The 25,391-nt window shown below is 37.7% G+C and overlaps 1 protein-coding gene and 1 long non-coding RNA gene across 3 annotated transcripts in view; one reads left to right on the plus strand and one right to left on the minus strand.

Annotated features, from left to right (window-relative positions):
- The window catches only part of rspo4 (R-spondin 4), a 144,908-nt gene extending 143,891 nt beyond the window's left edge, over nucleotides 1–1,017 (minus strand). The window contains exon 1 of the mRNA XM_039735840.1: nucleotides 801–1,017. Coding sequence (XP_039591774.1) covers nucleotides 801–921 — 121 coding nt within the window. The 5' untranslated portion in view covers nucleotides 922–1,017. The remainder of the gene's footprint in view (nucleotides 1–800) is intronic.
- LOC120515110 overlaps nucleotides 1,014–25,391 on the plus strand; it is a 70,624-nt gene continuing 46,246 nt past the window's right edge. For both annotated transcript variants that reach the window (XR_005630589.1, XR_005630590.1), the window contains exons 1-2: nucleotides 1,014–1,092; nucleotides 3,123–3,219. This is a non-coding gene — a long non-coding RNA (uncharacterized LOC120515110). The remainder of the gene's footprint in view (nucleotides 1,093–3,122; nucleotides 3,220–25,391) is intronic.

A 25,391-nucleotide genomic window follows, 5' to 3' on the forward strand; every position in this document is an offset into this window, starting at 1 on the left:
ATATTACAGTCAAGATCTAGTACATGCTGCATTTAAGATATCATCCTGAAAAGCAGCACTTGGTTCCAGTGCAAACATTGAACATCACCAATGATGTCTCTGTTGTGTCTATTTGCCTTTATGATTTCTTAATAGGATATATCTTATGATAAATCTTATGATATAATGTATTGCGCACGTACCCAAACGTCAGCGAAGAACGTTACACAAAGGCATTCACTGCAAAAAAAAAAAAATCCCAATTTCTCTGATTTCTCGAATGTCTGCATAAAATGAAATCTAGTTAAATATTCTTCGCGCTATTTAACTTCTATCCAACGCAGAGATCTTTTAACCTTAATTATGTCCGTTATTATTCGTTCATGTTATTTTATTAGGATATGCTCTTCTTTTCCACTTTATTCATATTCTTATCTTCTGTTTAAGGTACGTCAAACACTACACTAAACACTTAAGCTGGGAGCGAAGACCTCCGCACTGCAGTTCGGCCAGGGATCGAACATTCGCATCCCTGAAATATTTGCTTCTTAAGATCGCACTTTGCAGTCAACAAACCAGATGTTAAATAACTGTCTGTATGAAATAAAGATTAGCATTGATTCAAACATTATGTACAAAAAAGAGGTACATTTTAATATAAATCAGTGTTAACTATCCAAAAAGACAGTAACCGAGAGTCTGTGCTATGAATGACATGTCCAGGTGAGGAAACAGTTCGAAGCTTTCATCCTCCCATCTCATTCCTCCATTCCCCAAAGAAGGTAGGCAGACCAGTATCCCACCTCCGTAGATGTACTCACCGTTCAGCTTTCGAGTAGTCGGAATCGCTGGGTAGACGCAGTTCCTAAGGAGCAGAAGTGCAAAGAGCCTCCAATGCATCTGTGCGAAGGGCGAGTCGGCACAAGACACAGGAGAGCACATGAGAACCAGAGTGGGGCTTGGGTCCTGGAGTGCAGCCCCCTGTGCTCTTTGATGCGGAGGAAGGGGTCGCTGGGCAGCGGCGCAGCCCAGGTCTTATAACAGGCGCGCTGACATCACAGAGTTCTTAACCCCGTCCTATCCGGCGAGACACGGAGCGGCCCGATTCGTCCCGTGAGTATTGGCACATCGACGTGAAGCTCTGGTTTGCCCGCGTATCCTACATTCTTACACGTAAGGGTTGCAATTACATCCTAAGAGGGGAACTTAATTTTATTACTAAAGTTATGGGCTGGGGCTGACTTTTGTATCGACAGGGCTGAAAAGAGCATAATGAACTGATGAACTAATTATGACAGAAGCTCGTCTTCCAACAATCACACAGAAAGCCTGCACAATTTAAAAACTGCATTTTCAAAGCGATATCTGTGTTACGGACGACAGATGTTCAAGGCTGGATTTGATATATAGCAATTTCAAACGTGAATAATTACTTCAAGAAGAATGTATATGCTACAGTAGTAATGCTATGGGCAATAATATATATATATATATCCATGACGGCTCCAACTTTGCCCGCGACTTATTGACGTCTTTCATGCTGGTGCTGTGTATAGATGGGGCCTTCCTTCTAAATACCCTACGTTTGTGTGAACAATTCATACAGCGGAGATACGGATAGTATCACTTTCTTAAAATTCGCGTATATTCGCAAATTGATGCTAGGAAGCAATTCTGATTTTTTGGCAGCAATGGTGTTGTGCTCCGCGAATGTTAAAATGAGAAAGAGCGATGATCCAGGCAGAGAAAGAGAACTGGAGCACAGGACCGAGTCCACACAACAAAAGTCTAGGAGACCCGTGAGATTACAGCAAAGAGACGAGAGAGTGTACCTGTTTGGGGTGAACTGCAGATTGTAAGGAATCGGAAAAACTGAGTTGTGTTTGGGAGACAAACATTTTTAATGCAAAATCTGCGGCTATGGGACTGAGAGAGCCTGTAGGTTATTGTGAAATCTGTAAAGTAGCAGAACCTTATATTATATATATATATATATATATATATATATATATATATATATATATATATATATATATATATATATATATGTGTGTGTGTGTGTGTGTGTGTGTACAGGAGCGTTCTGTCAACTGCCCAGGTTTTCCTTTATTACACCAAATATATTCTATACGGGATCAACAAAAATATATATACATACCTCTCACAGACGGATGGTAACATAACTCGATATTATAACAATCTAAATGAAACTTTTAAGATTTTTCCAAAAGCCAAAGTATTTTTTTTCTATTACTTAAAAAAAAAGTTATAAGAATAATAATATTAAAAAATTAAAGCAGTGTTTTAATATATAATATATTAAATGTTACGGTCGGCCTCATGTGGCTTTCATTGAATTTTGTTATCACTTTCACCTCCTTTTGGGAAGAATAGTAAAAAAAAAAAGTATAGAAAAATAAATGTGAACATATTAAGATTTAAGTCTGCCGATATACTATGAAAGGAGTAATAACTAAAATACACTGTTACCTACTTTATTAATATGTACACATTAAGTGTTATCATATTTAATAACACAGAAACAAACTATGCAAATATACTTTTAATAAAGTATTGTCATCATCTGCATTGATTAGCTAGTAAGTTTTGGGTCCTGCCTTGAGTCCAACGGCGCCGGAACTGGCTCCAGCTCTGCGAAAGTCTCGTACGGGACTAGATGTATATGTTCTAATTAAGGTGAAAAGAATTAATGCGTAAATGGCGAGGAAATCTACATGTTGTATTTGATATTTAAATAATACATAATTAGATTGCATAGAAAATATCCGCTATAAAAAATACTTTTCATAATTTAAAATATACAACATATAAATGCGGTCAGCACCGCTTCATTTACTAAACTATGATTTAATTTTCATCCGCATTAAAATGTACAAATAGTAATACAAAATCAAATCTACTTACAACATGTAAGTTGTGAGAATAAAGTTTCAGCTGAAAAAATCGGAATTTTACAAAAATATGGTTAATTGAGACTGGAACTTAAATATCTGTACATATGAAACAGACAAATTAATCACGTTTATATAAAACGGCATTGTTAAATGCCTATTAAATAATATGCAGGTCTTTTTTCGGAACAAATACTTTTGCTAAGTAGTGTTTTCTCGTTTTTGCCATAGAAATATCAAGGAAAAGTTCAAACATTGACTTCTGCGTAAAGGCTGAAGAGTTAAACTCGACAGTGGCTATCATCAAACGAAACGGTGGCTTGATGTGGTAAGACGGAATTTACTTTAGACAATTTTAATTCTTATTATTGATGACAACAAGTCTGTATTCTGTTTGCTCCTTTTTTCTACTATCGGAGATTGCGGAGGTACATACAATTCAGAACATGATTCAGGAGTTGATCATCATTTAACTTTTAATGATACCGATACCGATACTGATACTGCGTTTCTCTCAGATGATCTTTTTATATCAGGTTTGTGCACACAAAGATCTGCACGTGTTTTTCACTTACAGCATAAAATTTAAATTCAAGTAATATTTCAACCTTCAAATGCCATTGTTTAACACAACAGCCTGACGGTAGAAGGAAAAAAAAAATATCCTGTAATCCTGTATGTCATTTTTTCCCTTGCATCTCTGACGATTTGACCAAGTTTGATTTTAACTAAATTACGTCTGCTGTTCACAAGGATTCCCTACTAATTGTATCTATGTGTATTCTGTATTCCCATTCACTTTATGTTACTACCAACATACAGAACAATTCCCAGTAAACATGTAAACATTTTCTGTCCTCGTGGTGAGCCTCATGCACTCAGCGAGAATGCAGATTGTCTCCTGTCAATTGTAATATACTGTATTTTTAAATATCTACATCGAGTTTACATCGCTTGTATTTCGTTTAAAAACAATAAGCACCTTTCATTTGCATTTTCAATAGTTAATTTATTAAAACAAAAATCACTTTACAATGATAGATTTTGTCTTAAAAGTACATGTAAACATTCCACCTTTATCCCCTACAGAGTCTTGCATACGTTTTCTCCCATCAATTATAAATTTATTGATGGAGACAACACAATTGCAAGCTTGTAAATGCATAAAAGAAAAGTATCACATTACCCCATCCTGTAATATGAACGGTAAGTTAAATAAGACAATGAGAAACAGATCGCAGAACTAGTAAAGAGTTTTTAAAAGCCCTCAACATGGATGGGGTGATCAAACAAATAAAGACTTTGCTGGCGTGATGTTCCCCGAAGCCTACAAGTTGATCATCGACCTCGCCTGATCGAGTGGCGTGCACCTTAAAGGGCTTGTCCGTGTTCATTTTGCAACATACTGCATGCTTGCATGTAGACCTCATCTGCTCAACCTCTTTCTGTAAGCTATCCATACGGCAAACCTGCCAGGAGCTTATTCTAAATACTGCAGTTTCATTCCAGCGGTTCTGGCTGCTGGGGCGCGAATGTGGCTCACATTTACCGCTCCCTTTCTAAGTGAATTTTAAGTTGGGGGGTCCGGCAGCCAACCAAGCGACAGTAATTGCACCATCAAGCTTTAACGGTATGCGTTCAAGGTGGAAGGAAACTACAGTAGAAAGCGCCGCAGGACTTAACGCAAAAGAGAGGCGTGAAATCAAAAAAAGGCTTGAGAAGCAAATTCTTGCACATTTCAAAAGTAAACTAGAAGGGCTATTTTCACTCCCCTGTTTATGCACAGTAATAGAAACAATGTCTAGGATTTAAACCTTAGTCCCGAGGCAGAATCTGACATTTTCTGTCCAGACTTTTCTCCAGAGATATGCAGACAACAGATCCGTTCAGAGCTGAGATGAGGTGAAAAAGGTGACAATTCGAGGCGCAGTTAGCACATTTCGTGCTCCTGGCATTTCTCCATCTAGCACCGTTTAACCGACCGCAAAGCTGAGCTCCTAATACCCATGGAACTGAAAAAAGGTCAGCTCGGGTGAGTTTTCAGTGGACACTTTTTAATCGTCAAGACATCAAAGGATTTAAATCCTCTATAGCGCCTGTCAGCGTTCACGGAGCCTAAATTACATATGTGTTTTGTTAAAACGTTAATCCTATTTACTGATTTGCTCATCGATCGGACATTTTTTTTTTAAATTGCAGGCAACTGTTTTATTAAATTTTGATCATTTATACTGTAATTCGTGATTTCCATGCCTAGGCCTAGTTTCGTGATGTCTCTTTTTCCGCCGCTTTAATTTGTCTTTCAGTCCCACGGGGTGCAACCACTGACGACTTGCATGGGACTGCACTAACATGCACCACTAGTGTAAGGAACTGCAGATCACGAGGGCATGCGAATGGACCGCTCCCTTTATGCGTATGTCTGGGGAAGTAAATACGGTCACGCATTTAGGCCTAACACCGTCTCCGTCAAATCACTTGAAATATTACAAATGCGCTTTGATCGATTTAATAAGACGACGGCGAAACTTTAGAGTTTAGATGGGACCGCATCATTTGTCGATGTTTTAAATTTTCATTTAGATGCCGATAGTTTCAGAATACCACAAAACTCACAAGTCAGGAGGTTTTGAATTTCTAATATACAAAATGTTGTAAACATGGTTCACAAATTAAGTCGTGTGTGTGTGTAATGTAAAATTATTCAAGCGTTTTTTCATGCTCAAAGTGTATTTGAAGTTATTTAACTTAGGCTGTATGCTATAATAATTGAGTTTATTAAAGTAATACTTCTGAAGCAAAGCAACACTCTTGGCTTAGATATTGAAAAATTTAAAGAGAAGATGGGAAAAAGTTTCTGAATGCTAAACATTATAGGCAAATCTGTAACAGAATCAGTGACTATTCATAATATAATAAAATTCATGAGTTAAGATTGAACCTTCTTTTTTATTTGCAGCTTGATTCATTATGTTTTGATTTTATAGCCTATTTTATGTGCTAACAATATAAGTGTGAGATCATTTTCAGGTCCACACCTTCATCTTTCATCATTTAGGGAAGAACATCTGATTTATTAACATTTAGAATAAATTCAAGACATCAGACTTTTTATTGTGAGTGTAAAAAAAATAATGGGCAGTTTTCAGGAGGGCACATATTTTCCATGTCAATGGTTTTGGACAGAATTACACAAAACCAGATGTAATTCATAAAGAAACAAAAATGTTTCACTGCAATTACTTTTCTGCTCTTCATAAAGCCCGTTTAACACTTCTGGAAAGATTTTTTACTGCCAATATTTCTTGAAGTGATATCTCATTTTTTATCTTGATTTTTGTAAATGATGACAATTAGGAGCTTTTTTTTTCCCCCGTTCTTTTCTTCACTCCGGGGGTTGAAAAGAATTTTCTTGTCAAACCAGAACTCAGAATTATGTTTGGAAAAAGGACGTTTTTTTTTTTTTTTGTGTTGGCGACTCCATGCTGAACTCGGACAGGCTGTTTGGCGAGATTTGAGCGTTTGTCTCGCTGCAAGGAGAAGAGTGATGGAGTGGGTGTTATTTAATAATGTGCCGTTAAACTGAATAAAATACAGTCGTGTTTAGTACTTTTAATGGTAATAGCTTATATGTGTTAAACTCTTGAAAAGCATTATGCTATTCCACTGGATCATTCACAACCAAAATTTCTGACTCGCTCCTCTAAATGGACCTTTGAGCAGTGGATTAGTTAAAGAGACAAACATGATTATATTTTAATAGGCAGTATACATATTTGAATAATTGATTGTAAGATTGTACCATAAAAATGAAAACTTGTGTATATATATATATATATATATATATATATATATATATATATATATATATATATATATATATATATATATATATATATATAATTTAACAAAGCACAGAACAGCTTGTAATGGAGTGCTAACTGATTTGTGAAAAGTACATGTAGTAAAAGTTAAAAACTTGTTGGAAGAGATATCCAGTTGTTCCAGTTGTAAAATGGTAATTGTTTCATTTAGTAACATTACAGCTAAAGTTAGTAAACAAATTCTGCTGGGCATATTTTGAAATCAGATACTAATGAAGTTCATTATGTGCGTTTAATGCTTGTACATTAATACATCTGTGCAATTCTAAGGCATCCATGATAAAACCTTGTTGACGGAAACAACTGTAGGTATTCCTTTTGTATTTATTCTGTCATTGTAATGAATCTGTGGGAATGCTACACTGAAAGACAGCATTAATATTAAATGTGATACTAATAAATTTATATCCCACATAACTTTGCCAAAATTCCCAAGGGTAAGATAAAGTAGCAGGCATTAAATCGTTTGCAAACATTGACACCAAGACAAATGTGGACTGAGGTGCAGAGCGCACATGTAAATGCTTTCAGATAACACTTTGCATTTGATAAAGATTTTTTTTTTCATGTTACAGAGCAGTGGCATTCTTCTGGTGTAGATCAGAAGGCCAAGATTAAAGCAGGTTTACAAAGCAATATGGGAAAAGGAGTTCTGGAAACTGGGTTGTAAAAGCACAAATTAAACTGTACCTAATACAACAGAAGCAAACCTTTAGAAGGGCAGACAAGGTCGGTTTCAGCAGTAACACATAAGTCGCGGAGAATGGTAAAGTGATATAGGCATTTATTTTGACAGCTTTATTGGGCAGGTAATTGGGTCGTGAAGGTCCTCCTGTACGTGGTAGAAAACCACTGTAAAGAAGCCAGCATGCTCTCAGATCGCAACTAGTTGGCATGTCAAGAGTCTCAAAAAATATTTCCTGTCATACTAAGTTAATGACAGACCAAACAGAATGTAAAATGAAACTGGAACAATTTAACGTAATGAAATCTGGAGGTTGCAGGGGTTCATGCTGCTCTCCAATAGCTTTATAAGACTGGCTTTAAATCCCATCCTGTTTTCTCTCAATATGGAGGCTGCAGGACCTTCCGACGTTTGCATGGGATTTTTACTGAATATTTTAATGTTAACTCCAAAAATGTGAATAACCTATTGTTTAGCTAATATTAAGTGGCTTGGTACAAGTTAGTAAAAGTCTATGCATACGTTGCCCAGTAATAACCTGGGGCCTCATGTATAAACGGTGCGTACGCACAAAAATGTTGCGTAAGAACTTTTCCATGTTCAAATCGCGATGTATAAAACCTACACTTGGCGTAAAGCCACGCACTTTTCCACGGTACCTCATGCCTTGTCGTACGCAAGTTCTCTGCTCGGTTTTGCAAACTGGCGGCACCCAGCGTCAAAGCAATGGTACAGTTCTTGTGTGATTACTCATTATTTTCATGACGCGGCTTTATAAATACACAGAAACTAACCGCATATTGTTTATTAGTGTAATGCATCTGATTGTAATTAACTCGTAACAATATAATGGTCCAGGGAACAGCCATAGTATTCCAAATACCATAACTGCTTTAGCGTTGTTACTCTCACTTCTCCTTTTTCTCCTTCTTCTTCTTCTTCTTCTTCTTCTTTCAGCTCCTCCCATTAGGAGTTGCCACAGCGGATCATCTTTTTCCATATTTCTCTCACTGCACCACTCGGGGTATTTATATCACTGTATCTGAGTGTGAATCACAGCAGCAGCTGATCGGAAAGAGAAATATCGGTATACGGCATTAAGCACACGCTGTCTCTGCTACGGCAAAACGTTTCAAAGCCTTTCCTGTACGGACCTCGCGGTTCAGAAACAGTTTAATCCCAAGAACTTTAAATGCACTCAATCAATTGCTCCTTGTAGAACGGTTTGTACTTATAAGTACAATCACCTCACTGTAAACTTGCACTACAGTTATAATATCTCACAACCTGAGCCACTTTATAAAGCGAGTATTTACATATGATGACAATATCATTTTAAGGTGAAATGCAGCAAAATATGTTTGTTAAATTATACAGATAAAACTTTAACTTCATTTAAATAATCTATATTCTTCACTGGGAGTGTCGTTAAGGATAGAATAATTAAACATGTACTACGAAGATATTTCAATGTTCTTTAAACGTTTTGAAGAATCGGCGCTAAGCTTACAGATGGCTTAACTTCTATTACAGAGCTGATTGTATGGCGATCGGTTACTTGGGGAAAGAAAAGCACTGACTGCAGTGACGGCTATGCCAATATATATTGAATATAAAACAGAAAGATAAAATAACAACACAGCTAAAAACGCAGCGACAAATTTCGGCAAAAGTTAAATGCTTGTGTCATGAGCACGAGGCGGCTAGTGTCTGCAACGGACGTGGCCATCCACCGTGCATGACATTGGCGGGCGAAGGAGCCACCGATTCTTCCTCTGCCCAGTGCCACCACAAGCTTAGAGCCGCCCCTGAGTACTGCTGCAATAAATTATTTCATCGAAGTGAAACACATGTTTAATAACGTGCTTTAACTCCTATCATCATGAAAATGACATCACGTATACATCTCAGTATTTTAGTTATTCAGAGAGCTGTAATATCACGAATGTAATTGATTCTGTGTCCAGTTGGAGGAAGAGAGCCGGTTTAAAAAGCAAGTAGGGATTCACACACATAGAGCACATAGAAGATCAAATACAAAACAAAGCATTTAATGTGCTACTTTAATTACGATGTGATTTTAGAAACTGATTAATTAAACAATTTTAAGATGAATTTTATGATGTTCTACTTTAATGACAAAATAAACTACGTGATTAAAGTGGAAATGTCGAGATTGAAGTGGACATTTCGTGCTTTTTCCCCACTGTGCGATTTTGTGGATGTGAGCTTTCATGTTTCTCCAACACGCTATGCCACTCGATCATCTTCCTTTCGTTGATTATACCACGGCTTATTTGAACAAATAGTATGTTTTTCCTTTGCCTTCACTTGGTATTCGCTGAAATTCTTATATTTTCCCCGTGCTTTTCCCATTGTCTTTTCACAGAAGGCTGTGCTTAAGGGCGATTTATATTGATTTGCATATTCAAAGAGGCGTAATTCTGGGAGGATTTGGGGCGTTACATAATGCGCGTGCACGAGCGTTAGTTTTCACGCTGATCGGGATTTATGTAGCGGAAGAACGTGGAAGTTGGAGTACGCACAGATTCCTGCATCTGGATTTTTCTGTGCGTAAGCACATTTCAGCTTTTGTGCTTACGCCATGTTATAGTGCGAGTTCTACGCACGGCGTTTTACATGAGGCCCCTGGGGTCCCATCCAGTGTTCCTACCATGAACTCATAATTTCTGAGATGGACTGCATTAACCAGAGTTAAATAAATTGATGAATGGACAGTAAGAAGTGTTTCAGGACAAATGCCGATGCTAGAAAAAGTCCATATGAATCTACAGTGTATGAAGAGTTTAATGATTCATTAACTTACTGCTTTAACATTCAGACCACTCTCAAATAAAACACTAGTGCAGGAGAGAGAAGAATGTATTTGACAGACCCTGAAACCCCATGGTGAAATACTGAGAAATTAATAAGACAGTATAAAATATGGGCATTTTAAACTGCATTAGAGACATCACAATCTTTGTGTCTGCGTTAACTAGTTTCTGTCATATTCAATGGTAATTTCTCTCAATGTGGAATAATCTTCCAGGCTGTTTCAAATGTATTATTTCAATTTTTTGGTGCTTGGGGAAAGAGTTGTTGCTTGAGGGGAGTTTATAGCCAGGGACATTTGTCTGGGAAAATGAACAAGAAACTCTATTGGGGAGAGCCTGCTTTTACTCTTGTTCTTCAGTATCACAGTAAAGTAACCAAACTTTTCCATTTACTTACTTAGTTGACACCTTACAACATTTATGATACAGCCAGTAATGGCGCAGTGAATACACTTGACTTGATCATTCCTACTCTCATACTGTTTCTCTGTACATTTATCATTTGTTTGCTCAGAGGTTGATGTGCTTGCAACGTCCTGAGCAGCTCTTCTTTTCTCCACCCTAATGACCCACTTCATCTCTTCTTTCATCAGCATCTTTTCGCATTAAAACTGATTAAGTCAGTGTTTGTGTTTCTATTACTTAGTACATTTTCTTTAATTTTTCACTTAAGCTGGCACTGAAGCCGTGGAAGTGACGGCGAATGTGATAGGGATGAGAACAGCGCCCATAAACGTGCACCGCACGGCCACCCTGCTAGCCATTGCCAAGAGTTGATTCGACAATAAAATAAAAATATAAAGTGTAATAACCTTGGAGGTCAATCATCACCAGAAAAGCAGATAGTAGACATCACGTAGTATATGAGTACTAAATTTCAGGTCAATAGGTCAAACGGTTTGCCAACTACAGGTGATTTAAAATCATGGACAGACAAATGAACAGCCACGGTAGCGTATTATATAAGAAGATTGGTTATATTAGTTTTGGTTTTCCAATTGTACAACAGGCAGGTCAAGTGACTTGCTTATGGTCACACGGTGTCAGTAACAAGATTTGAACCCACAACCTCAGGGTTTGAAGATGAAATCCTTAACCATTACACCACACTGCCTGCTTTTCCCTAGACTTTATATAGTTCTACTATTGAGATCCAAACCTCCCCTTGAGAATTTTCTTTTCTAGAGGTTACATAAATCAGTCTTAAGTCAGGCTTAACTAGAGTAGCTGCCTAAAGCAGTAGCCTCTGTGAAAGAGCATATAAATTTATTTTCCATGTAGATGAGCAACTTCAGATTTATTTGTCATTGCGGGTTGCAAGGAATGTTTTTAAACTATATCAGTCTTGGGACTTCTTTTTCTTCTTTGAGGACAGAAACTTAGGAGACATTTGCAATCATTGCTTACCCACTTTCCTACTTTGTCCTTGAACCCACAGCCTCTGGGTTTACAGATGAAAGCCTTAGCCACTACACCACACTGTCTGTTTTTCCCTAGCCTCTTATGAAAACAAGAACAATTCTGTCCAAAATCTACGTAAAAACCATAAGATGTATGTACACCAGTCAAGCTGAACCAATTTTCACAAAATTTTGAATGTGCTTTGGCATTTGTCTATCATCAAGTTTCAGCTAATATGGTAAAGCGAGGAGAGGAGTTGTAATGGTGGTGGGGTAACTAAAACACAAGAACTGATACAGGGACTACAATTCTCATCAGGCAGCAGGCGAGCTCTGGAGCTGATGGGGGGACACAGTTAAAGGTACAGTGTTTTCTTCTAAACTAATCTAGATAACAGGATTATTTTCTCAATAGATTACAGCTTTAGTCTATGAGCATATCATTTTATTTAATCATGAGTTTTGTTTGTCACATTGAATTTCCAAAAGTTTTTCTCTGTTTACTTTCACCTGTACTAATTTCTGAAAAAATATACGGATCCAAAAGGGGTGTACGGTGTTGCCAAACCATTAATGAGAAGTGTTCCTTTCTTTCAACATCCCAAAAAAGACTTTTAAATCTCCAAAAGACCCCTTTTAGTCTATTTAGCTCAGGCAAAATCGCATGTGAAATGAAGTTTAGCATCAATATTGAGAAACTGCATGCAAAAGGAAACTTGGCCCTATTGCTCACCGCTACCTGTTATTTTGTGATGTTATATATACATAACCAAATGAAGCAACGTTTGGATGGCCAGTCAAGGGCAGTGGTAGCTTGCCCCATAAATGGTTTAGAATTGTTGATAGGAACATCATTACGCTGCATGCACGTAACAATAACTCTGAAGTTAAGTGATGACACTACATTTTTTATGAAAGCAAAGCCATACATTTTTAGAACGGTCAATGTTATTGTACACCTGCATATCATTACTAAGTGTGATAGATATAAGCCACAGTAAAACAGAATGAAATACAAATTTTTAGCATGTGCCATGTTACTATTAAGAGTATGGTAGAAAGAGAACGACTGAGGACAGCGTTAGTAACTTTTACTGTTTCTTGATGGTTGATATTTATTTAAGCCCATTTTATGATTAAGCACTTGTAATTTTAGACTTTTATGTTAATACAATGCCCTGATTTATAACAACATTGTTAAATCCACATTAAATTAATCAACTTTATAACATAATCAAATACTGCCATTGGTGCACCCTTCTGTAATAATACAGAAACCAGCAGGGATGTCTGTGAACCCCAAATCCCCCCACTACAATAGATGGTTTTCATCTAGTTTAATTATTATTAACTAGACATTAAGCCCGTTACAATAATGGGCGCTAGAACAGTAGTGCATAAACATTAGTAGGAACAGTCTGTATTAAATGGCAAGAGACCCTGTATGTGGCTGTAATATGCGTCACTGTATTGTGTGCCTTTAATTTTCTCTCTCAATAATACTGGTTTGTATTTCCTTAAAATGCCTGTAATTTTGTCTGACAGTAATACAGTGGAACCCCGGTTCATGACCATAAATTTGTTCCAAAACTCTGGTTGTAACCCGATTTGGTCGTAAACTGAAGTAATTTCCCCCATAGGATTGTATGTAAATACAATTAATCCGTTCCAGACCATATGAACTGTATGTAAATATGTATTTTTTTCACTTTTTAAGCACAAATATAGTTAATTATACCATTGAATGCACAGCGTAATAGTAAACTAAATGTAAAAACACTGAATAACACTAAGAAAACCTTGAACAACAGAGAAAACTAACACTGAAAGAGTTTGCGCTATAGCCTTATGACTTAATAAACAACCAAGAAAAGTAACATTGCAACAGTGCACGCTCACGCCTGTGTGTGTGTGTCTCTCTCGCAGGCCTGCGTGTGTGTGTCTCCCTTAAGCGCACGCCTCTGTGTCTGTGTGTGTATGTCTCGCACCTGTGTGTCTGTTTGTCTCGCACGCACCTGTGTGTGTGTCTGTCTGTCTGTCTGTCTCGCGCGCCTGTGTGTGTGTCTGTCTCTCGCGCGCCTGTGTGTGTGTGTCTGACTGTCTTGCACGCACCTGTGTGTGTGTGTCTGTCTGTCTCGCACGAGCCTGTGTGTGTGTGTGTGTCTGTCTCGCGTGTGTGTGTGTGTGTCCGTCTCATGTGGTAAGATTTCTTCTCAGAAGATGAAACATCTTTACCATAAGGAAATTGAGAAGTCCAGTCCATGGCAGGAAGACCTTTTTGAATGGAAGCGCTGCACACACAGCAAACATCTGGTAGGTGAAGGAGAATCTTTAGTAACTGGCTTAAAGGGGAATCTGCTGGGATGCACCATGCAAGAATGCAACATGCAATAAGAAACACATTGAAGTTCCTGGAGGGAGCAAATTATGCATCTGCTGATGGTACCAAGGTACCCAGAATTGTGTAAAAAGACCTGCTTTTTTATGACAAAAGCAGACAGTCGAGGATCATTCACTGGATTATTCAGTGCCCAGCATTTTATGCAAATATCAAAAATGATAAGACAACTGAGGCCATCAGATGGCACATAGACTTGGATACCTCCATTTAGGTCTGCAAACTTAAAAACAGAGTATTAAACCTTAATCCTTGTGTCCTCTGTGTGCCTTAGCAATGCAGTGTACTTCAGATCATCCAGTTGATGATGGAAGATACTATTAGGGCAAGCACAACAGCTCTATAGTTTGTTTATATCCCGCAGTCATCTTCAACTACTCAGAGTCTTGCTCATTTAGTTCAGGGGCCTCCTGGTTACCTCTCATGGGAGGTCGACAAAGCAAAAACCTTGGTGAAGACCCTGACAAATCTAGGACTATTTATGAGTTTATATGCTCTAGCTCAGCTCAGCTATCTTGGGGGAATCTCTGAATTCTCCAGAAGATGTTGGAAGAAGTTGTTTAGAACAGAGTGGCCTGGTCTGCAAACTTAAAGACAGAGTATTAAACCTTCATCCATCTGTACTTTGTCTGCCTTAGCAATGCAGTGTACTTCAAATCATCCAGTTGATGATGGAAGATACTATTAGCGCAAGCAAAAGAGTTCTAAAGTGTGTTTATATCCTGCAGTCATCTTCAACTACTCAGATTCTTCATGAATGTGTCCTACTCTTGCTCATTTAGTTCAGGTGCCTCCTGGTTACCTCTCATAGGAGGTCGACAAAGCAAAAACCTCAGAGAAGACCCTGACAAATCTAGGACTACGTATGAGATTATATGCTGTAGCTCAGCTCAGTTGTCTTGGGAGAATCTCTGAATTCTCCAGAAGATGTTGGAAGAAGTTGTTTAGAACAGAGTGGCCTGGTCTGCATTGCTAAGCATGATGTATCATATCATCATCATCATCCACATAATCAGAGTGATTAATGATGAAGTTCTTGATGGTCTGTTTATTTAATTTCTACATTCAAGAACTTCAGATTTGCCATTCAGCACTTGGACATTAAGGTGTGTCTTGTCACATCAATGTTCCAACCATTTTTGTCAATGACATCTGCATCTCTCATAAGGAGCCTGTCAACTTGTGTCCATTCCAGATTTGGCTTCAGGTTCTCACCTGCATGCAGCAAAGAACATGGCAATAACCTTTAACACTGGAAGCACAAACTAAATTCTTGTTTATCTCTCTATTATAAAAAAAAAATCTTGGAAAGTTAGAGGGAGATGAGACATGATTTTCTCACAGAGATACTTTCACGTCCCGCGAGACGAGTCTTTGAGCCAAGAGGTTTAACCACGCCTGGGGCCAGAAATAAAACAAAGAGTAGATGACAAAGTAGAACGTCGTAAAGAATTCAAAAACATTGGAGTGGTACACATGCAGAGTAGGTTAGAGATAATGGAAGTACTAAAATTCGAAAGTCTCAGAAAAATGATAGTAAAGATCGCATTAGGGCAAACAAACGGAAATTATTACTCAGTGAAATAACGTAACAGCGAAAAGAGATTGAATATATTGTTCAGATTTAAACTTTAAGCCGGAGACTGGTAGATCGTCTAATTCGTGTTGTCATCAGGGGAAAAAAAAAGTAGCATTTCTTCCCAATGAAGAGGCGTATCTGCAAGAATTAAAAGATTAGTTGTTTGGTAAGAGTGAAATCCCACAAGAGAAATCATTTCTCATTTGTGTGAATGCTATTGTCAGACACATTTCTTGTAGAGAGAAAGAAACAATATTCACTCACGGGCAGTTATATGTTGCGTTAGCACGATTTAATTTCAAACACGGAATCAAAATTCAATGTGATATTGATGAAAATGTAAAAGCGAAAAGAGATCAAACATATGGACATAGGTGATATGACAAAAGTGTGCCACGCAAAATGCAGATCACACAGAACGGCAGCAGCAGCAAGCCAGCAGCTGATCGAGCAAAGAGGAGGTAAAAAAAAAAAACTATATTTGTTTCCCATTGTATCACCGTTTAAGATGGGGTTTCGGAAGAGTGACCGCATCTCCTTGGGGTGCGTTTAGCCTCCCTCTTCGCAACACGAGCGGCAGAGACGGAGGGGTTGGCAAGCAAAGCGAGCAGAGGGCAAGGCACCCTAGTTGTTATAGAAAAAAACACCACATTCAGATGTAGAGAAGAATTTGATGACCACTGATTATTATACAATATCGCTTGGCAACGATGATCTCTGTAGCCATTTTGACAGGTACTATCATACAGTTCACAAATAACATATACCTGTTTGCTTATGGTTGCTCTACTCATTTTGACTTTCCTCTTATCATTAGCCAAGTCAGAAGTTTTTCTTCTTTATTGTAATTCTTTTGGGTGTTTGGGATGTTATTATTATTGTATTTTATATTATTTCTATATTACTATATTAAAAGCCAAATTGTCTCTTGGGACAAATAAAGTACTATCTATCTATCTAAATACTCTAATCCTAACCCTAACCCTAAAAAAAATCTGTCTAAAAAAGATACAGATAGTCATTCATCCTAGGTGCCTATTTGTCATTAGCCATATTAACTAGCAGTACATCAGTAATATTTTGGTGTGCAGTGATTGTAGACTACCATTGCTGTAAAACATTGCTCACAAAATTATCCACTTCAGATAAAAAAGAACTTTTTGGTGGTGTACTGTGTAAAAAAATGCCCTTTAAATATGTTATTTTGCCTATAATGTCAGATACAATACAATAATATTTTCTTAGGCAGCTAATTCAATTAATTTACATTATAAGTAAGAGTGCTTAATAAAATGGTAACACATCTTAAAAAATACACAAACAGGGAAAGGTGTGGATATAGGATGATGCTATAGAGCAAAACACATCAACGGAATATTACTGGTGACAGTGCAGCCAAAAGCAAACAGAAACTCCACAGACCTATAACAACATACTGTAAGCATCAGAGTATAAAGTGTAAATTCTGTTCTATAAAGAGGAAATGAATACAGAAGATACAGTATGGTCAGTTTCCAGGCATAGGCCTCATTTCTATCCCTCTTATTTCATTAATACCACCTGTGGTCAGTGGGAAAGCTGCAACAGCCTGAGCTACTAATGATTCTATATCTTCCTAACTTACAGAATACTGTAGCTTTCAGTAATGTTAATTTAAAAAAAAATGTAAACATGAGCTTGAATCCCACAGAAGGCGCCAAGTCCAGTTCTGCCGCCAGATTGACAGTAAAATAGGAAAGAAATTATCATTACTGAGCAAAATGAAAGTCTCTGTGATCTAGCATGCTACCCTTTATTAATGATGACAACATAATCCTTCTGCTTGTGTCTCTTATGCAATTGAACCCTAAACCCTGAAACTAATTTTTTTTGTTTTTCTTTTCCTCTAACCTTTCGAGTTTTGTTTTCTTGTCAGACCAAAAGCATTAGTCTGCCGTTAAGTGCTCCACAAGACAATGAAGATACAGACAATTGAGCACAGCGGCACTCTAGCTGCCATGCATAGCAGACGGCAAATGCTAATCCGTTGTCGGCTCAACACATGTTTCAAAGAGTAACTAAACCCAGAGAAAAGAAAGTCTCGGGGAAATCAAATAAACAAGGCTTCAAATGAGCTCCCACTATGTGAATCTAATGATACAGTTGGAGCCATTTTCATAAAATCAATTAAGACTTTTATTTATCCATCTGATGCCAAGGCACTCAGCTCCCTGCAGAGTTCAAGATGTGACTTTTATTTGTTTCACGCATTAAAGATGATTTGATCTGCAAATGCCTTTTTTTCTAATATGTCTTTGCAGAAACAGTGATTACAAAGCAGCTGGTCTCAACCACACCTTCAAGGCAGTTGAGTACAGAAACCTGGAAGAGAACCGCAGAGGCTTGAATTGGCAGGGTTTAAAATTGTGATTTCTTGAAAATGGTGGTATCCACAAATGGTGAAAATCTCTGACATCATACGCTCCCAGGATGTTCCCTATCCCAGTTGATACAGTCCCATGAGTTTCTGTATCCTCACAGCACCCTTTCCTGAAAAGTATGCCAACAGGGAAAGTTCTATATATTTAAAATGGGTTTAATCCCAAATGCATGGGGCGTAAGTGTTAAACAACAAGAAATCTTTTGTGTCCATAAATGCAGTAGGTAGCATGACTACCACAGGAGTCGGCTCGCCTATTTGTCCATTACAGCTTTCAAAAATAAACCTAAACCTTAACTCCCAAACTTAGACTGTGTTGTTAACCTGCCAGCAATCTTGTGCTCTCTACCTTTCAAATGTAAGTTTATATCTTCCTTCTATGTGCCCTTTTGTGATTGCATTATCATGCCAAGGAAACTTTCAGAGTCTGTGACACTACACACAGTTAAGCTAACCTCAGCACTGGTATGTGGAGCTTATTTATTTTATTTTATACTGTGAATAATATACACTTTCATACTGCAAATTACAATTCAAAGAAGTAGTTTAATGTTTTGGTTGTATTCATGTAAGTAGTGGAGGTAGTGTGTTTTTGACCACCAGATTGCTTTAGGCATTTTAAACAAATTAGATGACTATATTTAATATTTTACTCAAAAATGTTTTATCACATTACATTAAACTGATATATTTTAATGTATATGTAAAATTATCTAGTAAATTGTTTGTTTTGATGATTATCTTATTTCTATATATAAAATCCTAAGCCTAAAAGTGCAACTATTTTGTATAACAATTTTATTTGACTTTTTTGTCACACTTTAAATCAGGCTCATTTTAAAACCTACATACTGTATATATACTGCTCAAAATAATTAAAGGAACACTTTTTAATCAGAGTATAGCATAAAGTCAATGAAACTTATGGGATATTAATCTGGTCAGTTAAGTAGCAGAGGGGGTTGTTAATCAGTTTCAGCTGATGTGGTGTTAATGAAATTAACAACAAATGCACTAGAGGGGCAACAATGAGATGACCCCCAAAACAGGAATGGTTGAACAGGTGGAGGCCACTGACATTTTTTCCTCCTCATCTTTTCTGACTGTTTCTTCACTAGTTTTGCATTTGGCTACAGTCAGTGTCACTACTGGTAGCATGAGGCGATACCTGGACCCTACAGAGGTTGCACAGGTAGTCCAACTTCTCCAGGATGGCACATCAATACGTGTCATTGCCAGAAGGTTTGCTATGTCTCCCTGCACAGTCTCAAGGGCATGGAGGAGATTCTAGGAGACAAGCAGTTACTCTAGGAGAGCTGGAGAGGGCCATAGAAGGTCCATAACCCATCAGCAGGACCAGTATCTGCTCCTTTGGGCAAGGAGGAACAGGATGAGCACTGCCAGAGACCTACAAAATGACCTCCAGCAGGCCACTGGTGTGAATGTCTCTGACCAAACAACCAGAAAGACTTCATGAGGGTGACCCAAGGGCCTCATGTCCTCTAATGGGCCCTGAGCTCACTGCCCAGCAGCATGCAGCTTGATTGGCATTCGCCATAGAATACCAGAATTGGCAGATGCACCACTGGTGCCCTGTGCTTTTTACAGATGAGAGCAGGTTCACCCTGAGCACGTGACAGAAGTGAAAAGGTCTGGAGAAGCCATGGAGAACGTTATGCTGCCTGTAACATCATTCAGCATGAGCAGTTTGGTGGTGGGTTAATGATTGTCTGGGGAGGCATATCCATGGAGGTCACACAGACCACTACAGGCTTTACAAAGGCACATTGGCTGCCATTAGGTATCAGGATGAAATCCTTGGACCCACTGTCAGACCCTATGCTGGTACAGTGGCTCCTGGTGCACGACAATTTCTGGCCTCATGTGGTGAGAGTATGCAGGCAGTTCCTGGAGGATGAAGGAATTGATACCATTGACTGGCCACCACACTTTCCTGACCTAAATCCAATAGAACACCTCTGGGACATTATGTTTTGGTCCATCCAATGCCACCAGGTTGCACCTCAGACTGTCCAGGAGCTCAGTGATGCCCTGGTCCAGATCTGGGAGAAGATCCCCCACAACACCATCTGTCATCTCATTAGAAGCATGCACCGATGTTGTCAGGCATGTATACAAGAACACAGGGGCCATACAAAGTGCTGCGTACAATTTTGAGTTGCTGCAATTAAATTTTGGCAAAATGGACTAGCCTGCCACATAATTTTTTCACTCTGATTTTTGGGGCGTCTTTGAATTCAGAACTCTGTAGGTTGATCATTTTCATTTCCATCAAATGATGTGGCATCCTTTCGTTCCTAACACATTACCCAGTCTATATCAGTATAGATATCCAGGAGGATTTCTTTTTCCCATTGAGATCTGATGTGTTTTCAAAGTGTTCCTTTAATTTTTTTGAGTAGTTTATGTGTTTGGTATCATTCTTTTCAGAATTTATCTAACTTTAATGTGATGTTGTTAGATTTTCAGATTCTTATTTCATTTTTAAATTATTAACTAAAAAATATCAAGAACTCACGTCCCATGAGATGAGACTTTGTGCCAAGAGATTTAACCACGCCCAGGGCTGAAAATAAAAGACAAAGAGTAGGACAGCTGCTGTGCAGGCTTTTAAATGTTCGAAGCGCTGCGTGAGACGCAGATCACACGGCACCGCAGCAGCAGCAAGCCAGTAGCTGATTGAGCAAAGAGGAGGTAAGAAAAAAAACAAGTTATTTGTTTCCAATTGTATCACTGTTTAAGAGGGAGTTTCGAAGGAGTGACCGCGTCTCCTTGGGGTGCGTTCAGCCCCCCCACTTCACAACTCAATCAGCGGAGGCGCAAAATGGCTGGCGCGTATAGCGCAGGCAAGGGGGGTTGGCAAGCGAAACGAGCAGGGGGAAACCCCCTTGTATAGTATAAAATTCTAAAAGCAGTGAACTACGTAATTTTATCTAGGGTGCTGTGTACTAATGAGATTTCCGCAGGTAGTCCAAGTAACTACTAGGAAGTGTTACTTGTACACCAGACAGTGCAACATTTATCTCCTACAAGTAATAATTTCGCACTAATTAAAGCATTACTTAAGAACACTTTGAAATCCCTTTGGTTTTTTTCAGTCCAGTGCCTTCTGATTCACTGTTACAAGAAAATCCTCCCATAATGACATACTGTTCAACTTGCCTTGATGTATAGTTGTGGACGTTATTAACAATGCATAAAAACACACACACACACACCTTTAAACTCAAAAAAGGCCATTTTGGGCCATATTTTGTGCAGGAAAGTACATCCTTATGATAAAGAGTAAAGCAATAGATGTCTTTAGCAACAATAATCAAAAGAACCTAGCTGTTCATGTAATAAAACAACCCCAGGGGTTCACCCCCCAATGGAATAACAGGGGTACAAGTTGCTGCTTTCCACAAACCTTTGAAAAACTGAGACCAGTAATATAGGCAAATGGAGTATCATTTTATGCTCTTTTGAGATTGCTGGTCAGAATTATGATTTTTTTTTATATTTACCAGTGGTCCTACCCCACTAAGAACCACTCCCAGAAAGTTATAAATGACAAATTTCAAATGTAAGCATGTGGGGTATCATTCTAGAGTATTTCAAGGTCAGTGATTATGAATATTATGTTATTTTTGATCTTTTACTACGGATCTAGCCCTCTATGGGCCTCTGTTTGAGGGTGAAAACTGACAAATTAGAATATTTAGACTTTAAACACTTAAATGGAAGCACACATTTTAATTTTTCAAAATTTACCACATTCATTCTTGTTCATTATATGCTTCCATCTCATGAAGTAAATCTTTGCATTTTTATAAACAGCACAAATTAGGAAGGCTTATACTAATTCAGACATTTTACATTTAATATGACACTCTTATTTCTGTGGCAGGGCAGCACAGTGCCCCCTTATGTATTCATTGTCCTAGGTTTGAAGGTCACACTAGGTTGTTGCATGGCCATTGATCATTTTCTGCTTAAACTGCACACAAAAAATGAGTCAAGATTTGCTTTTTTCATAAAATAAAAAAATAAAGAAAATACACAAACTGGGTATTGCATCGATTCAAATATAATTTAAATGAAAAAAGGCTGATTTTTATACTATTAGGGGGCCTTGCTCACTTCGCTCGGCAACCCATGGGCCTGCGCTACACACTAGCCTCTTTGCGGTTCTGCTACTCGCGTATGGGGATGCAGATGTATTACAGCGAGTAATTAACCATATTAAAAAATAGTAAAAAGTAATAATTTGAAAGTAGAGTAGAGTTATTCGTTGCGTAATACAATTTTGTTCTGTTTAGCTTTGAAATTGACACGCAAATACTTTTTAAAGTTACGCTTTTACTGTAAAGCTTCAGTAAAAACAATTTTTTAAATTAAATTTACGTCAATGTTACATTGAATTAGGGTTTTGTGTTTGGACTTTCATTGTGACAACACAACATATAACTGCCTGTGATTGAATTTCGTTTCATTTAGTTTCTTTCTCTCTATTAAATAAAATTACTTTTTCGAATTCTAATGTTATCCACAGAAGATGTACTACATTACCTTTTTTGGATACATTCTTCTTTCAACAGTAATTCGGCCGGTGGAATACTGGACGGTGTTAACGGCTGTAGATATTCTTCGGCATATTGTAAGTTGATGTTTTCATCTTCTGCACGATCACCATCAACTGTTTCAGCATAATCTATTGATACACATTTAACCAATCGTCATTTTTGAAGTTAACTCGTTTGACTTCTTCGTTTTAAGGTGCTTGTGTACTCATTTTTTCTGTTAAACTTCGTGATGAAATTCTTCAATAAGATTTGGACATAATAAGTCTTCTTTAATTAGGAACTTAAAGTAAGGAAAACGTTAAAATTTCTAAGAGCGCCAGAAGTGTGTCTGTCAAAAGCATTCACGTGAATGAGAGGTGAGAGGACTGTGTGCATGGTTGAATATGATTGAAAGGAGGGCGTGTCTTGAAAAAATCTCATGGCAAAAGTCTTGTCTCGCGGGATTTGAAAAAATCTCTTCAAAAAAGTCTTGCCTTATTGCAGGATTCTTTTTATATTAGAGAGATAATTTTATACAATGAAATTAACTGAAAGGTCATGGCTATGCAAAACTCATTGAATTTTGTGTGACAATATTGTCTCTGAATTCTCCCACTTATAGTTATCACCTGAAAGAGAGCTGAAACATTTGCCAACAAAAGGTAGTGGTGTTTTTGGCGCAGATATTTTAGTGACGGCCATGTGGAGCTGAGAAAGAGATGGTACAATGGTGACTGCAGACTGTTAGAAGGGGAATAGCTATCCGGAGGAGTCCGTCATAAAAGGACTCCATGCAAAGGGTGTGTGTGTGAGAGAGAGAGAGGGGGGATCAAGCACTTAAAGAGCATCACTTTTGAGACTTGCTCCTCTGCTTAAATCCACTGGCCCATATACGTCGGTACCACTGAGTTTTGAGAAGGATTCCAGCTTGGATCAATTCACAGTCGGAGTCAGAGAAAGTGAGTTATATAACGCAGAGTCAGTTGTGTAATTGTTCAGGCAGTGGACACTGCAAAGAAAATATTGTTGAAGCAAGTAGGGAAGAAATTGTGTAAGATCAGAACAGCAGCAGGAATAAAGAATGTTAAGGAAGAAGATGGCCTCCAGTAAACCTTACATGAGTAAGACACTGTATTTCACAATGTATTATGCTGCCATCACCAGTGATGATAAAATGTCAACCAAATAATTGAATTAATGTGATTAATGATAATGATGATGACTACTCAAAAATAGTGAAATGCACAAGTTCACTGAACCTTTGAAGAAAAAAAAAATGAAATCATTCTATCAAGGTCCAAGGGAGAAATGAAAATTTCTGGCTACATATGCACATGTATTAGAAAAGGTGCGTCTTGGGTCCCGGAAACAGACTAAAATGATATAGAATACATACAATATGTATTGAAATGCCTAGTTGCTAAACTCCAAGGCTGTGTGTTAGAAAAAGAATATAACAAGACAATAAACAATAAATGCATAACTCTAAATGTCAACAAATAACAATGTGTGCAATGTCGGCTGCACTTTTGAGTGTTAAATTAACACTGGCGATTTTAATGTTAATTTGCAATTTGTTTACTCTAGATCAGGGTTGGGCAAAGTCGTTCTTGGAGGGCTGCAGTGGCTACAGGTTTTTCTTCCAACCCAATTGCTTAATAAGAAGCACGTATTGATCAAGTAACACTTCTGCTTCACTTTAGTTGACTCGCTCGTTAAGATTTTGAACCCTTATTGCTTATTTTAGTCTTAAACAGCTGTAGTTTCGGTTTTTAATTGCTCATTATTAGCAATAAGATGCAAATGACAAAAGAAAACAGAAGTTCTCCATTTAGCTTGTTTCCATTTACACCTGTGAGTATTTATCATGCACTATTGGGTTTAATTAAACACATGGAAGGAAAGTGAAGAGAAAAAAGTGAAGGACTGAGAATTACTCATCCGGTTTTAGACTTCAAATTATTTTGATGGTATCCTTAGAAAGGAAACAAAATCTAGGATATGAGAATGACCTGACATTGCAGAGTTAAAGCACTAACAAGCCATGAAATTAAATTATGGCAACAATCGTTTTCTAATTAAGCAATTGGGTTGGAACAAGAACTTGCAGCCATTGTGGCCCTCCAGGACTGACTTTGCCCACCCCTGCTCTAGATACATGAACCTCTAATTTATCCACTAAATTTTACAAATGATCAAAAACATAATTTAATGTTAAATAAAATATTCTTTAACTTACACTAGAAAAAAAGACTTTACATTCTGGTGTAAATAATAGTTTGATGCCTTGATCTCTTGAAATAAGCTATTAAATACAACATAAAAGACATTTTGGAAACATAAATTGTATTAAGTTGCTTTGGGATAGTATCCAACATGAAAGATAGTTTATTATGGAATGATAGTTTACCATTTTCAAAGATGCTTTACAACTGATGCCCCTATAAAATGGTGTAACCAAAAGGAGATGCTTTGTGACAATTTGATTTTAAGTGTTGGAGAAAAGCCATCCTTGTGTGTTTTGTTTTTTTTTTTTTTGGTAATTTAAGTGATAAGCATAAAATTGCAGTATCTCAAATGCTAAGCACAGAAGACTTCTTAAGACTTCTTTGTTGGTTGATTTTTATTGCTTGGCCTTCTTCTAACACTTTGAATTCATTTCCTAATGCAACGTCCCAGACAAACAATAACCGCTCCGTGAGTGAGTAAATGCAAAACAAGTCGCGTGATATG

The sequence above is a fragment of the Polypterus senegalus genome, chromosome 14 (genome assembly GCF_016835505.1).
Source record: "Polypterus senegalus isolate Bchr_013 chromosome 14, ASM1683550v1, whole genome shotgun sequence".
NCBI lineage: Eukaryota > Metazoa > Chordata > Cladistia > Polypteriformes > Polypteridae > Polypterus > Polypterus senegalus.